General features: G+C 48.8%; 1 protein-coding gene across 3 annotated transcripts in view; it reads right to left on the bottom strand.

Annotated features, from left to right (window-relative positions):
* The window catches only part of LOC135054568 (oocyte zinc finger protein XlCOF6-like), a 161,323-nt gene extending 147,825 nt beyond the window's left edge, over positions 1–13,498 (bottom strand). For all 3 annotated transcript variants that reach the window (XR_010243536.1, XR_010243537.1, XM_063957724.1), the window contains exons 1-6: positions 13,445–13,498; positions 10,129–10,265; positions 8,905–9,096; positions 8,306–8,384; positions 8,089–8,186; positions 7,176–7,641 (exon numbers count right to left, since the gene is read on the bottom strand). Coding sequence is in view for 1 of the 3 variants with exons in the window: in XM_063957724.1 (XP_063813794.1) it covers positions 7,176–7,641; positions 8,089–8,186; positions 8,306–8,384; positions 8,905–9,096; positions 10,129–10,239 (946 nt within the window). In the remaining 2 variants the exon portion in view is untranslated. The remainder of the gene's footprint in view (positions 1–7,175; positions 7,642–8,088; positions 8,187–8,305; positions 8,385–8,904; positions 9,097–10,128; positions 10,266–13,444) is intronic.
* Positions 13,499–13,949: the final 451 nt, after the last annotated feature.

Raw genomic sequence — 13,949 nt, 5'->3', positions numbered from 1 at the left:
TCAGGATAGCCTCCTGCTTTCTATCAGCAGATTCCTTCAGGGCGGCCGTATCCGGAGACGGTAGTGCCACCTTCTTTGACAAGCGTGTGAGCGCTTTATCCACCCTAGGGGATGTTTCCCAGCGTGACCTATCCTCTGGCGGGAAAGGGTACGCCATTAGTAACCTCTTAGAATTACCATCTTTTTATCAGGGGAAGCCCACGCTTCTTCACACACTTCATTTAACTCTTCAGATGGAGGAAAAGCTACTGGTAGTTTTTTCTCTCCAAACATTATACCCTTTTTTGTGGTACCTGGGGTAACATCAGAAATGTGCAACACATTTTTCATTGTCTCAATCATGTAACGTGTGGCCCTACTGGAAGTTACATTAGTCTCATCGTCGTCGACACTGGAGTCAGTATCCGTGTCGACATCTGTGTCAACCATCTGAGGTAGCGGGCGTTTTAGAGCCCCTGATGGTTTTTGAGACGCCTGGGCAGGCACAGGCTGAGAAGCCGGCTGTCCCACATTAGGTATGTCGTCAAACCTTTTATGTAAGGAGTCGACACTATCACGTAATTCCTTCCACAGCACCATCCACTCAGGTGTCGACCCCGCAGGGGGTGACATCACATTTACAGGCATCTGCTCCGCCTCCACATAAGCCTCCTCATCAAACATGTCGACACAGCCGTACCGACACACCACAAACACACAGGGAATGCTCTGACAGAGGACAGGACCCCACAAAGCCCTTTGGGGAGACAGAGAGAGAGTATGCCAGCACACACCAGAGCGCTATATAACACTGGGATCCCACTATCAATGAGTGTTTTCACTATAGCTGCTTTTTTATATATATTACATATATATATATCTATACTGCGCCTAAATTTAGTGCCCCCCCTCTTTTTTTTACCCTTCTGTAGTTTCTCAGACTGCAGGGGAGAGCCAGGGAGCTTCCTTCCAGCGGAACTGTGAGGGAAAAATGGCGCCAGTGTGCTGAGGGAGAAGCCCCGCCCCCTTTTCGGCGGACTTTCTCCCGCTTTTTCTGTGATACTGGCGGGGTAATTTTACATCTATATAGCCTCTGGGACTATATATGATGTATATTTTGCCAGCCAAGGTGTTATCTATTGCCCTCAGGGCGCCCCCCCCCCCCAGCGCCCTGCACCCATCAGTGACCGAAGTATGAGGTGTACATGAGGAGCAATGGCGCACAGCTGCAGTGCTGTGCGCTACCTTGGTGTAGACTGAAGTCTTCTGCCGCCGATTTTCCGGACCTTCTTCGTGCTTCTGGCTCTGTAAGGGGGGCGGCGGCGCGGCTCCGGGAATGAACACCAAGGTCGGGTCCTGCGGTCGATCCCTCTGGAGCTAATGGTGTCCAGTAGCCTAAGAAGCCCAAACTACCACCTGTTAGGTAGGTTCGCTTCTTCTCCCCTTAGTCCCTCGCTGCAGTGAGTCTGTTGCCAGCAGATCTCACTGAAAATAAAAAACCTAAATATACTTTCTTTCTAGGTGCTCAGGAGAGCCCCTAGTGTCCATCCAGCTCAGCCGGGCACAAGATTCTAACTGAGGTCTGGAGGAGGGTCTTAGTGGGAGGAGCCAGTGCACACCAGTAGTCTAAAGCTTTCTTTGTAGTTGTGCCCAGTCTCCTGCGGAGCCGCTAATCCCCATGGTCCTTACGGAGTCCCCAGCATCCACTTAGGACGTTAGAGAAAGATGCATTGCATTTGGACATCCAGGAGAGCTCTGAGATGGAGCATCCTCTTAGACGGGATGAGGAGGACTTGGCCCAGCTGATCAGCTAACTGTGGCTTTGAAGGAATTACATGGTCACCCGGAGATGATGGTTGAGGACCTCCGGAGAATGTGCAAGGAGGAGGAGGTCATCCAAGTAAGGGAGTGTCCGAATTCCCTGCTGCCGAAGGTGAGCAGCCATCACTGCCATGAGTTTGGTGAACACCCTGGGGGGCTGTGGAAAGTCCGAAGGGTAGGGCCTGAAACTGGAAATGCTGACCTACGACAGCCAACCTGTACTGTTAATGACAAGGTGCTACAGGTACATGCCGTTAGGCATCCTGTATATCCAAAGCTTGTTGGGTGCATGCAGGATAAATAGCGAGTCAATTTTCCTGACTCTAGCCGTCCTGGAAACATAATTTTTCAAGGCCCTGACTACGTCCAGTAACTTGGAATCCTCCAAGTCCCTAGTAGCCGCAGGCACCACAATAGGTTGGTTCAAGTGAAAAGCTGATACCACCTTAGGGAGAAACTGGGGACGAGTCCTCAATTCTGCCCTATCCATATGGAAAATCAGATAAGGACTTTTATATGACAAAGCCGCCAATTCTGATACACGCCTGGCCGAAACCACGGACAATAACATGACCACTTTTAACGTGAGATATTTTAGATCCACGGTTTTTAGTGGTTCAAACCAATGTGATTTTAAGAAACTCAACACCACGTTGAGATCCCAAGGTGCCACTGGAGGCACAACCGGGGGCTGAATATGCAGCACTCCTTTTACAATGTCTGAACTTCAGGTACTGAAGCTAATGCTTTCTGGAAGAAAATCGACAGAGCCGAGATCTGTATCTTAATGGAGCCTAATTTTAGGCCCATAGACACTCCTGCTTGTAGGAAATGCAGAAATCGACCTAGTTGAAATTCCTCTGTTGGGGCCTTTTTTGGCCTCACACCAAGCAACATATTTCCGCCATATGCGGTGATAATGTTTTGCAGTTACATCTTTCCTGGCTTGAATCAGCGTAGGAATGACTTCCTCCGGAATGCCCTTTTCCTTTAGGATCCGGCGTTCAACCGCCATGCCATCAAAACGTAGCCGTGGTAAGTCTTGGAACAGACAGGGCCCCTGCTGCAGCAGGTCCTGTCTGAGCGGCAGAGGCCATGGGTCCTCTGATATATTTTCTTGAAGTTCTGGGTACCAGGCTCTTCTTGGCCAATCCGGAACCACGAGTATCGTTCTTACTCCTCGCCTTCTTATTATTCTCAGTACCTTTGGTATGAGAGGCAGGGGGGGAAAACCCATAAAACGACTGGTACACCCACGGTGTTACCAGAGCGTCCACAGCTATCGCCTGAAGGTCCCTTGACCTGGCGCAATATCTTTTATAGCTTTTTGTTGAGGCGGGACGCCTTCATGTCCACCTGTGGCCTTTCCCAATGGTGTACAATCCTTTGGAAGACTTCTGGATGAAGTCCCCACACTCTCGGGTGGAAGTCGTGTCTGCTGAGAAGATCTGCTTCCCAGTTGTCCACTCCGGGAATGAACACTGCTGACAGTGCTAACACATGATTTTCCGCCCATCGGAGAATCCTTGTGGCTTCTGCCATCGCCATCCTGTTTCTTGTGCCGCCCTGTTGGTTTACATGGGCGACTGCCGTGATGTTGCCTGATTGGATCAGGACCGGCTGGTTTTGAAGCAGAGGCCTTGCCTGACTCAGGGCATTGTAAATGGCCCTCTGTTCCAGAATATTTATGTAGGGAAGTCACCTGACTTGACCAAAGTCCCTGGAAGTTTCTTCCCTGTGTGACTGCCCCCCAGCCTCAAAGGCTGGCATCCATGGTCACTAGGACCTAGTCCTGTATGTCGAACCTGCGGCCCTCTTGAAGATGGGCACTCTGCAGCCACTACAGTAGAGATACCCTGGTCCTTGGAGACAGGGTTATCAGCCTAATGCATCTGAAGATGCGACCCGGACCACTTGTCTAACAGGTCCCCCTGAAAAGTTCTTGCATGGAACCTGCCGAATGGGATTGCTTCGTAGGAAGCTATCATTTTTCCCAGGACTCGCGTGCAATGATGCACCGATAACTGTTTTGGCTTCAGGAGGTCTCTGACTAGAGATGACAGCTCCTTGGCTTTCTCCTCCGGGAGAAACACTTATTTCTGGTCTGTGTCCAGAACCATCCCCAGGAACAGTAGACGTGTCGTAGGAACCAGCTGTGACTCTGGACTGTTTAGAATCCAACCGTGCTGTTGTAGCACTTTCCAAAATAGTGCTACCCCGACTAGCAACTGCTCCTTGGACCTCGCCCTTATAAGGAGATTGTCCAAGTACGGGATAATTAAAACTCCCCTTTTTCGAAGGAGTATCATCATTCCGGCCATTACCTTGGTAACACCCTCGGTGCCATGTACAGTCCAAACGGCAGAATCTGGACTTGGTAATGGTAATCCTGTACCACAAATCTGAGGTACTCCTGACGAGGATAGTAAATAGGGACATGCAGGTAAGCATGCTTGATGTCCCGGGATACCATGTAATCCCCCTCATCCAGGCTTGCAATAACGGCCTGAGCGATTCCATCTTGAACTTGAATTTTTTATGCATGTGTTCAAGGATTTTAAATATAAAGAAGGGTCACACCGAACCATGCGGTTTCGGTACCCCAAACCGTGTGGAATAGTAACCCCGTCCTTGTTGAAGTAGGGGCACCTTAAGTATTACCTGCTGGGAATACAGCTTATTAATTGCCTCTAGCACAGCCTCCCTGCCTGAGGGAGTTGTCGGCAAGGCAGATTTGAGGAAACGGCGGGGGGAAGACATCTCGAATTCCAGCTTGTACCCCTGAAATACTACTTGAATGAAACAGGGATCCACCTGTGAGCGAGCCCACTGATCGCTGAAATTTTTGAGACGGCCCCCCACCGTACCTGGCTACACCTGTGGAGCCCCCGCGTCATGCTGTGGACTCAGAGGAAGCGAGAGAAGAATTATGATTCTGGGAACAGGCTGACTGGTGCAGCTTTTTCCCTCTTCCCTTGTCTTTGTACAGAAAGGAAGCGCCTTTGACCCGCTTGCTTTTCTGAAGCCGAAAGGACTGTACCTGATAATACAGTGCTTTCTTAGTCTGTGAGGAAAACTGAGGTAAAAATATTTCTTCCCAGCTGTTGCTGCGGATACGAGGTCCCAGAGACCATCCCCAAATAATTCCTCACCCTTATAAGGCAGAATCTCTATGCGCCTTTTAAGGTCAGCATCACCTGTCCAGTGACAGGTCTCTAATACCCTCCTGACAGAATGGACATTACATTCATTTTGGATGCCAGCCGGCAAAATATCCCTCTGTGCATCCCTCATATATAAGACGACGTCTTTAATATGTTCTCATGTTAGCAAACTAGTATGTTTGACAGGGTCACCGACCACGCTGCAGCAGCATGCTCTGCAGGTTTCAGTCTAGTACCTGAGTGTGTAAATACAGACTTCAGGATAGCCTCCTGCTTTTTATCAACAGGTACCTTCAAAGTGGCCGTTCCTAAAACGGCAGTGCCACCTATTTTGACAACCGTGTGAGCGCCTTATCCACCCTAGGGGATATCTCCCAGCGTAACTTATCCTCTGGCGGGAAAAGGTACGCCATCAGTAACTTTTTAGAAATTACCAGTTTCTTACCAGGGGGAACCCACGCTTTTCACACACTTCATTCATTCATCTGATGGGGGAACAAAACACTGCCTGCTTTTTCTCCCCAAACATAAAAACCCATTTTTAGAGGTTAATGTCAGAAATGTGTAACACATTTTTTTTTTTTTTATTGCCGGGATCAAGTCACGGATGTTCCTAGTGGATTGTGTATATGTCTCAACCTTGTCGACACTGGAGTCAGACTCCGTGTCGACATCTGTGTCTGCCATCTGAATGAGCGGGCGTTTTTGAGCCCCTGATGGCCTTTGAGACGCCTGGGCAGGCACGGGCTGAGAAGCCGGCTGTCCCACAGCTGTTACGTCATCCACCCTTTTATGTAAGGAGTTGACACTGTCGGTTAATACCTTTTACCTAACCATCCACTCTGGTGTCGGCCCCACAGGGGGCGACATCACATTTATCGGCATCTGCTCCGTCACTATATAAGCCTCCTCCTAAAAACATGTCGACACAGCTGTACTGACACACCGCACACACACAGGGAATGCTCTGACTGAGGACAGGACCCACAAAGCCCTTTGGGGAGACAGAGAGAGAGTATGCCAGCACACACCAGAGCGCTATATAATGAGGGGATTAACACTATAACTGAGTGAATTTTCCCCCATAGCTGCTTGTATATACAATATTGCGCCTAAATTTAGTGCCCCCCCTCTCTTTTTTACCCTTTGAGCCTGAAAACTACAGGGGAGAGCCTGGGGAGCTTTCTTCCAGCTGCACTGTGAAGAGAAAATGGCGCCAGTGTGTCTGAGGGAGATAGCTCCGCCCCTTTTCCGCGGCCTATTCTCCCGCTTTTTTCTGGATTCTGGCAGGGGTATTTACCACATATATAGCCTCTGGGGCTATATATTGTGGTATTTTTGCCAGCCAAGGTGTTTTTATTGCTGCTCAGGGCCCCCCCCAAGCGCCCTGCACCCTCAGTGACCGGAGTGTGAAGTGTGTATGAGGAGCAATGGCGCACAGCTGCAGTGCTGTGCGCTACCTTGGTGAAGACTGATGTCTTCTGCCGCCGTTTTTCCGGACCTCTTCTTGCTTCTGGCTCTGTAAGGGGGACGGCGGCGCGGCTCCGGGACCGAACACCAAGGACTGGGCCTGCGGTCGATCCCTCTGGAGCTAATGGTGTCCAGTAGCCTAAGAAGCCCAATCCGGCTGCAAGCAGGCGAGTTCGCTTCTTCTCCCCTTAGTCCCTCGCTGCAGTGAGCCTGTTGCCAGCAGGTCTCACTGAAAATAAAAAACCTAAATCTATACTTTCTTTCTAAGGGCTCAGGAGAGCCCCTAGTGTGCATCCAACCTCGGCCGGGCACAAGATCTAACTGAGGCTTGGAGGAGGGTCATAGTGGGAGGAGCCAGTGCACACCAGGTAGTCATAAATTTTTCTAGAGTGCCCAGCCTCCTTCGGAGCCCGCTATTCCCCATGGTCCTTACGGAGTTCCCAGCATCCACTAGGACGTCAGAGAAACACTTAGTGACCATTTATTGTCATTGTATTACACAGGGACATTTTGTGTTTTTTTCCTTTCCTTACATATGACCTTTACGGTATTGAAGAGAAGGAATTCTCCACAAAAAACATCATAAGGGAAGTGTTGTTTAGTCTAGCGCCATTATATACAATAGATGTCAATTTCCCTCATTAGTCTGTACTGACGGAGGAGGGTGTAGGATAAGAGATTGCTGTAGTAACTGAGAAAGGAGAATATGTGACTCTTCTGTAATAAGTGATTATTACTCACCTGTGCTGATATCTGTAGGGATTTCCTCCTCCTTACACTGCTGATCACTCCTTACATACGTCTCTTCTTCTCCGTCTGTATATTCTACCTTCATATCAGTCACATACGTCTCTTTTTCTCCCTCTATATCTTCTGCCTTCATATCAGTCACATACGTCTCTTTTTCTCCCTCTATATCTTCTGCCTTCATATCAGTCACATACGTCTCTTCTTCTCCCTTCATATCAGCCACATACGTCTCTTCTTCTCCCTCTATATCTTCTGCCTTCATATCAGTCACATACGTCTCTTCTTCTCCCTCTATATCTTCTGCCTTCATATCAGTCACATACGTCTCTTCTTCTGCCTCTGTATCTTCTGCCTTCATATCAGTCACATACGTCTCTTCTTCTCCCTCTATATCTTCTGCCTTCACATCAGTCACATACGTCTCTTCTTCTCCCTTTATATTTGTAAGATCTTCACCCTAAATAACCCATATATAAATGAATGCTTTATTAATGCCGGACATCATTGCTCAGAGTAATCAGGAGACTATCAGAGTATTAGACACGTTGATCTGTACAGACCATATAGTGCAATGGGGCAGAAAACCCGCAAGATCATCCCAGCTAATAGGACTGACCCCTAAAACTATAACCCCATCTGCTTTCTTATATAGGGATAGATGTTTTCATGTTGTTATCAGGGTCCTACTGTGGTGCATTGGGCCAGAGACCCCCCAATTACACTGCTTTCCCTGTGTGTCTCCTTATCACCCGGATATCCTGCAACAGTCCCATCACTATAGAACAATAAGTATCCCTGTACATCACAGCAAGTAACCCCCTGGGGTACCAGGGCCCCAAGTTGGGAATAACTGATATAGTGTAAAGTTACTTTGGTATTTAATGATACCCTAGATCCCACCTACCTGATCCTCCTGTGGGGTCCTGTGATTCTCCTCTGTACAATCCTGGGAATACAGAGGACGGGGACATCTCTCTGGGGTATCTCTGTTACTGGGACCATCTGTAGGAGACACACAGTGACTGAGTACAGTGTATATATGTAATTATCAGATGATGTGTGTATATAGGGGGCCCCCATACCTGCTCTCCCCTGTACAATACATGACAGTCTCCTCTTACCCAGTGATGTGAGGGGCCGGTGATTCTCCATCATCACGTCCTTGTACAGACCCCTGTGTTCCTCTATATATTCCCCCTCCTGCATGGAGAGATAGACAGTGACATCCTGACACCTTATAGGCACCTGACACACACAATGATACAGTCATCACCCAGACACAACCCCTGGTGTTACTGTATAATGCCCCATTCCCAGCAGTCACCCCTCCAGTCATCACCCAAACACATCCCCTGGTGTTACTGTATAATGCCCCATTCCCAGCAGTCACCTCTCCAGTCATCACCCAGTCACATCCCCTGGTGTTACTGTATAATGTCCCATTCCCAGCAGTCACCTCTCCAGTCATCACCCAGACACATTCCCTGGTGTTACTGTATAATGCCCCATTCCCAGCAGTCACCTCTCCAGTCATCACCCAGACATGTCCCCCGGTGTTACTGTATAATGTCCCATTCCCAGCAGTCACCTCTCCAGTCATCACCCAGACACGTCCCCTGGTGTTACTGTATAATGTCCCATTCCCAGCAGTCACCTCTCCAGTCATCACCCAGACACATCCCCTGGTGTTACTGTATTTTGCCCCATTCCCAGCAGTCACCTCTCCAGTCAGCAGCTGAATGATCTTGTTGGTGAGTTCCAGAATCTCCTGGTCATTGTGCCTCTCATGTATCAGCGAGAGAGGTGGAGGCACCGTGATGGGGCTCTGGGTCCTGCTCAGTCCTCCTGACACATGGGGACGGCTTCTGGGTGTCTCACATTCACCGGATGTCTTCTTTACTACTGTGTAATCCTGTGTATTTCAGAATGTCATGTTACTGTATTATGACTATAGATATAAGTGATGTCAGCGTGACACTCCCAGATCTCCTCACATCCCCAGTCATGTCCCTGTATTATTACTATAGATATGTGATGTCACTGTGACACTCCAAGATCCCCTCACCTCCCCAGTCATGTCCCTGTATTATTACTATAGATATAAGTGACATCATTGTGACGCTCCCAGATCCCCTCACCTCCCCAGTCATGTCCCTGTATTATTACTATAGATATAAGTGATAAGTGATGTCACTGTGATGCTCCCAGATCCCCTCACCTCCCCAGTCATGTCCCTGTTGTCGAAGTCAAAAATATTACATAGAGAGTAGACTCCACACATTATGAGTCACTATGCTTGCAAATACGCGCAGCGAGCACAGCAGTACATGGTAAGATACGCATTTACACAGACATGCCACAGAGATGGATTCAACACATATTTCATACAGCACATAATTATAATAATATCAAGAGCCAGACATCATAATGATTTAAAATTATAAAATGGAGTAACGTCATGTATGTGTATTATTGGAACAGAGCAAGATAGACATGTCATATTTGGTATTAAAGCAACCAGATTAATGTGTCGATTCATTTGATACTTGTTATTAAGTTGTAGGACATTGCAACAAGTAGTTATGATTAAATGTATGAAAGCTAAAGTCACTCTTATTAGAACAATGGACATTCCAAGCAGTTGGTGGACAGGAAACTCAGGCCAGCCCTTTTGATGTCTTCAAGGCTGAACTTTGTTAGCATACGAACAGACCAGATCCCCTCACCTACCCAGTCATTCCCTGTATTATTACTATAGATATAAGTGATGTCACTGTGACACTCCCAGATCCCCTCACCTCCCCAGTCATGTCCCTGTATTATTACTATAGATATAAGTGATGTCACTGTGACGCTCCCAGATCCCCCCACCTCCCCAGTCATGTCCCTGTATTATTACTACAGATATAAGTGATGTCACTGTGACGCTCCCAGACCCCCTCACCTCCCCAGTCAGTAGGTAGATGATCTCCAGGGTGAGATTTAGTATCCTCTCAGTCATGTGACTGCTGTCATTCTCCATCCTCAGGGAATCAGTGACGCATCTCATCCTCATGTGACATCTAGTAAACACTCAGTGGTCTAGAAGTATAATAATAATAAGAAACACCAGAGTACACAAGTAACATACTGTAGAAATAAAGCAATAAGTAACCAATAAACCCTCCTCACCCCTATGTCATACAGCCCTGGTCACACATAAGACGCCCCTGTGACTGTTACACAATGTTGCACTTTACTGTTTAACAACCGCTCAGATTTACAACCAGCTGGAAACGGCACTTTAATCATTTGTATCATTTTCGCTGATTGTATTTTTATGTTCTGTAATACTATATAGTATGTAAGAGTTATGCAAAGTAAAACAAAGTGATCAAGTTGGATTATGATTTAGACCAGCTCTGGCCAACCCGTGGCTCTTGAGCCGCATGAGGTTCTTTCTTTATTCAAATGTGACTCCCGTCAATCAAAGTCACCTGACCACAACAAATCCAGAAACCGTTGCACTCCAGCCACACACTCAGCAGCACTACAGCGACTGAAAACTGATGGAGGCAGATACTTGGCTGTAGTGACATACAGTATGAAGGCGGGCTGGAGTGACACAGGAGGATCCTGGCAGTAGAGACATAAAGGGGGAGCTGACTATAATGATACAAAAGGCTGCATAGAAGGGTGCTGGCTGGAGTGACACAGGAGGGTGCTGGCTGGAGGGACACAGGAAGGTGCTGGCTGGGGGGACACAGGAAGGTGCTGGCTGGGGGGACACAGGAAGGTGCTGGCTGGAGGGACACAGGAGGCTGCTGGCTGGAGGGACACAGGAAGGTGCTGGCTGGGGGGACACAAGAGGGTGCTGGCTGGGGTGTCACAGGAGGGTGCTGGCTAGAGTGACACAGGAGGGTGCTGGCTAGTGACACAGGAGGGTGCTGGCTAGAGTGACACAGGAGGGTGCTGGCTAGAGTGACACAGGAGGGTGCTGGCTAGAGTGACACAGGAGGGTGCTGGCTAGTGACACAGGAGGGTGCTGGCTAGAGTGACACAGGAGGGTTGCTAGCAGGAGTGACACAGGAGGGTGCTGGCTAGAGGGACACAGGAGGGTGCTGGCTAGTGACACAGGAGGGTGCTGGCTAGAGTGACACAGGAGGGTGCTGGCTAGAGTGACACAGGAGGGTGCTGGCTGGAGGGACACAGGAGGGTGCTGGCTGGAGGGACACAGGAGGGTGCTGGCTGGAGGGACACAGGAGGGTGCTGGCTGGAGGGACACAGGAGGGTGCTGGCAGGAGGGACAGATTGACACACGGGGGAGCTGGCTGGAGTGTCACAGGAGGGTGCTAGCAGGAGTGACACAGGAAGGTGCTGGCTGGAGAGACACAGGAGGGTGCTGGCTGGAGAGACACAGGAGGGTGCTGGCTGGAGGGACACAAGAGGGTGCTGGCTGGAGGGACACAAGAGGGTGCTGGCTGGGGTGTCACAGGAGGATGCTAGCAGGAGTGACACAGGAGGGTGCTGGCTGGAGAGACACAGGAGGGTGCTGGCTGGAGAGACACAGGAGGGTGCTGGCTGGAGAGACACAGGAGGGTGCTGGCTGGAGAGACACAGGAGGGCGCTGGCTGGAGGGACACAAGAGGGTGCTGGCTGGAGGGACACAGGAGGGTGCTAGCAGGAGTGTCACAGGAGAATGCTGGCAGGAGAGACACAATTGGGTGCTGACTGGAGTGACACAGAAGGATCCTGGCAGGAAAAACACAATTGGGTGCTGGCTGGAGTGACACATTGACACATAGGGGAGCTGGCTGGAGTGACACATGGAGGTGCTGAAGTGTATTATGTGAATATGGCTTTTTCAATATTATATGTGGATCTGACATTTTCATTATATTTTATACTAGAGGTAGCAGGCACAAGGCCACACCCCATTTTTGCATGCACACCTACGGCTTGATGTCGGCTCTTTAACGTACCTAACAAGGGGGGTCATTCCGAGTTGTTTGCTCGCAAGTGAATTTTAGCAGATTTGCTCATGCTAAGCCGCCGCCTACTGGGAGTGAATCTTAGCATCTTAAAATTGCGAACGATGTATTCGCAATATTGCGATTACACACCTCGTAGCAGTTTCTGAGTAGCTTCAGACTTACTCGGCATCTGCGATCATTTCACTGCTTGTCGTTCCTGGTTTGACGTCACAAACACACCCAGCGTTCGCCCAGACACTCCCCCGTTTCTCCGGCCACTCCTGCGTTTTTTCCGGAAACGGTAGCGTTTTTTCCCACACGCCCATAAAACGGCCTGTTTCCGCCCAGTAACACCCATTTCCTGTCAATCACATTACGATCGTCAGAACGATGAAAATGCCGTGAGTAAAATTCCTAAGTGCATAGCAAATTTACTTGGCGCAGTCGCAGTGCGGACATTGCACATGCGCATTAAGCGGAAAATCGATGTGATGCGAAGATTTTTACCGAGCGAACAACTCTGAATGACCCCCAAGATGTTTTGGCTCTTTGTCTCTGACTGGTTGGCCACCCCTGACATAAGCGATCGCACCTGTGCACACACCTACACCACACATATCTACCCCTGTATTATAATAATACCAGGACACCACAGGCTGCTCCCCCTGCAGAATAATAATACCAGGACCCCACAGACTGCTACCCCTGTATAATAATAATAATAATAACTACAGGACACCACAGGCTGCTCCCCCTGTATAATAATACCAGGACACCACAGGTCACTCACGCTGTATAATAATAAAAGGACACCACCACTGTATAATAATAATAGGACATCACAGGCTGCTGCCCCTGTATAATAATAATAATAATAATAATAATAATAACAATAATAATAATAATAATAATAACAACAACAATAGGACACCACAGGCTGCTCCCCCAGTATAATATTTTAACTGGACATCACAGGCTGATCTACCTGTATAATAATATTACCAGGACACCACAGGCTGCTCCCCCTGTATAATAATAATAACAGGACAGCACAGGCTCCTCCCCATGTATAATAATAATAACAATAACAACAACAACAGGACACCACAGGCTGCTCACCCTGTATATTAATAACAGGACACCACAGGTTGCTTCCTTTGTTTAATAATAACAGGACACCACAGGCTACTCCCCCTGTATAATAATAATAATAGGACATCACAGGCTGCTCCCCCTGTATAATAATAATATTAATAATAATAACAGGACACCACAGGCTGCTCCCACTGTATAGTAAGACGCCATTACCTGATCTCGTCGGACACTGGGAGGCCGCCGCCGCAGCAGTCGATGAAAACTCACTTCCTGTATGTGGAACGCAAAGGCCGGAAGTAAGGTGGAACGCACATGCCGGAAGTACAGTATTATAGGAACAGGCTGCTTCCTGGTGACTGGCCTCTCCCCTCCTTCACCCCGGCCACAGCATCGCCCTCAGTAATGACTATCGCATACATGTCCTCAGTGCAGTAGTCCGGCGGCCATTTTCTTGTAGACCAGTCCGGCAGCAGTATTAGGTTTCCTGGCCATTTTCCCCTGGTCTGAGCTCCGCCTTCCTCCTACCATTCCCACTAGGCAGCAGGAGCAGAGAGCAGCCATTGCTGTGTCTGGCAGCAGGTAATGATGTTATTATTATTATTATTATTATTGTATAGGCTGAGCAGCTCTGGTGTCAGGTTGCTGTACTACAGGGGGAGCAGCCTCTGGTGCCTTGTTATAGTGCAGCTGGAGCAGCCTCTGGTGCTGCATTATCCCT

The sequence above is a fragment of the Pseudophryne corroboree genome, chromosome 3, assembly GCF_028390025.1.
Source record: "Pseudophryne corroboree isolate aPseCor3 chromosome 3, aPseCor3.hap2, whole genome shotgun sequence".
Taxonomy (NCBI): domain Eukaryota; kingdom Metazoa; phylum Chordata; class Amphibia; order Anura; family Myobatrachidae; genus Pseudophryne; species Pseudophryne corroboree.
The sequence above is the reverse complement of the archived record's forward strand: the minus strand, read 5'-3'. Positions and strand labels throughout refer to the sequence as shown.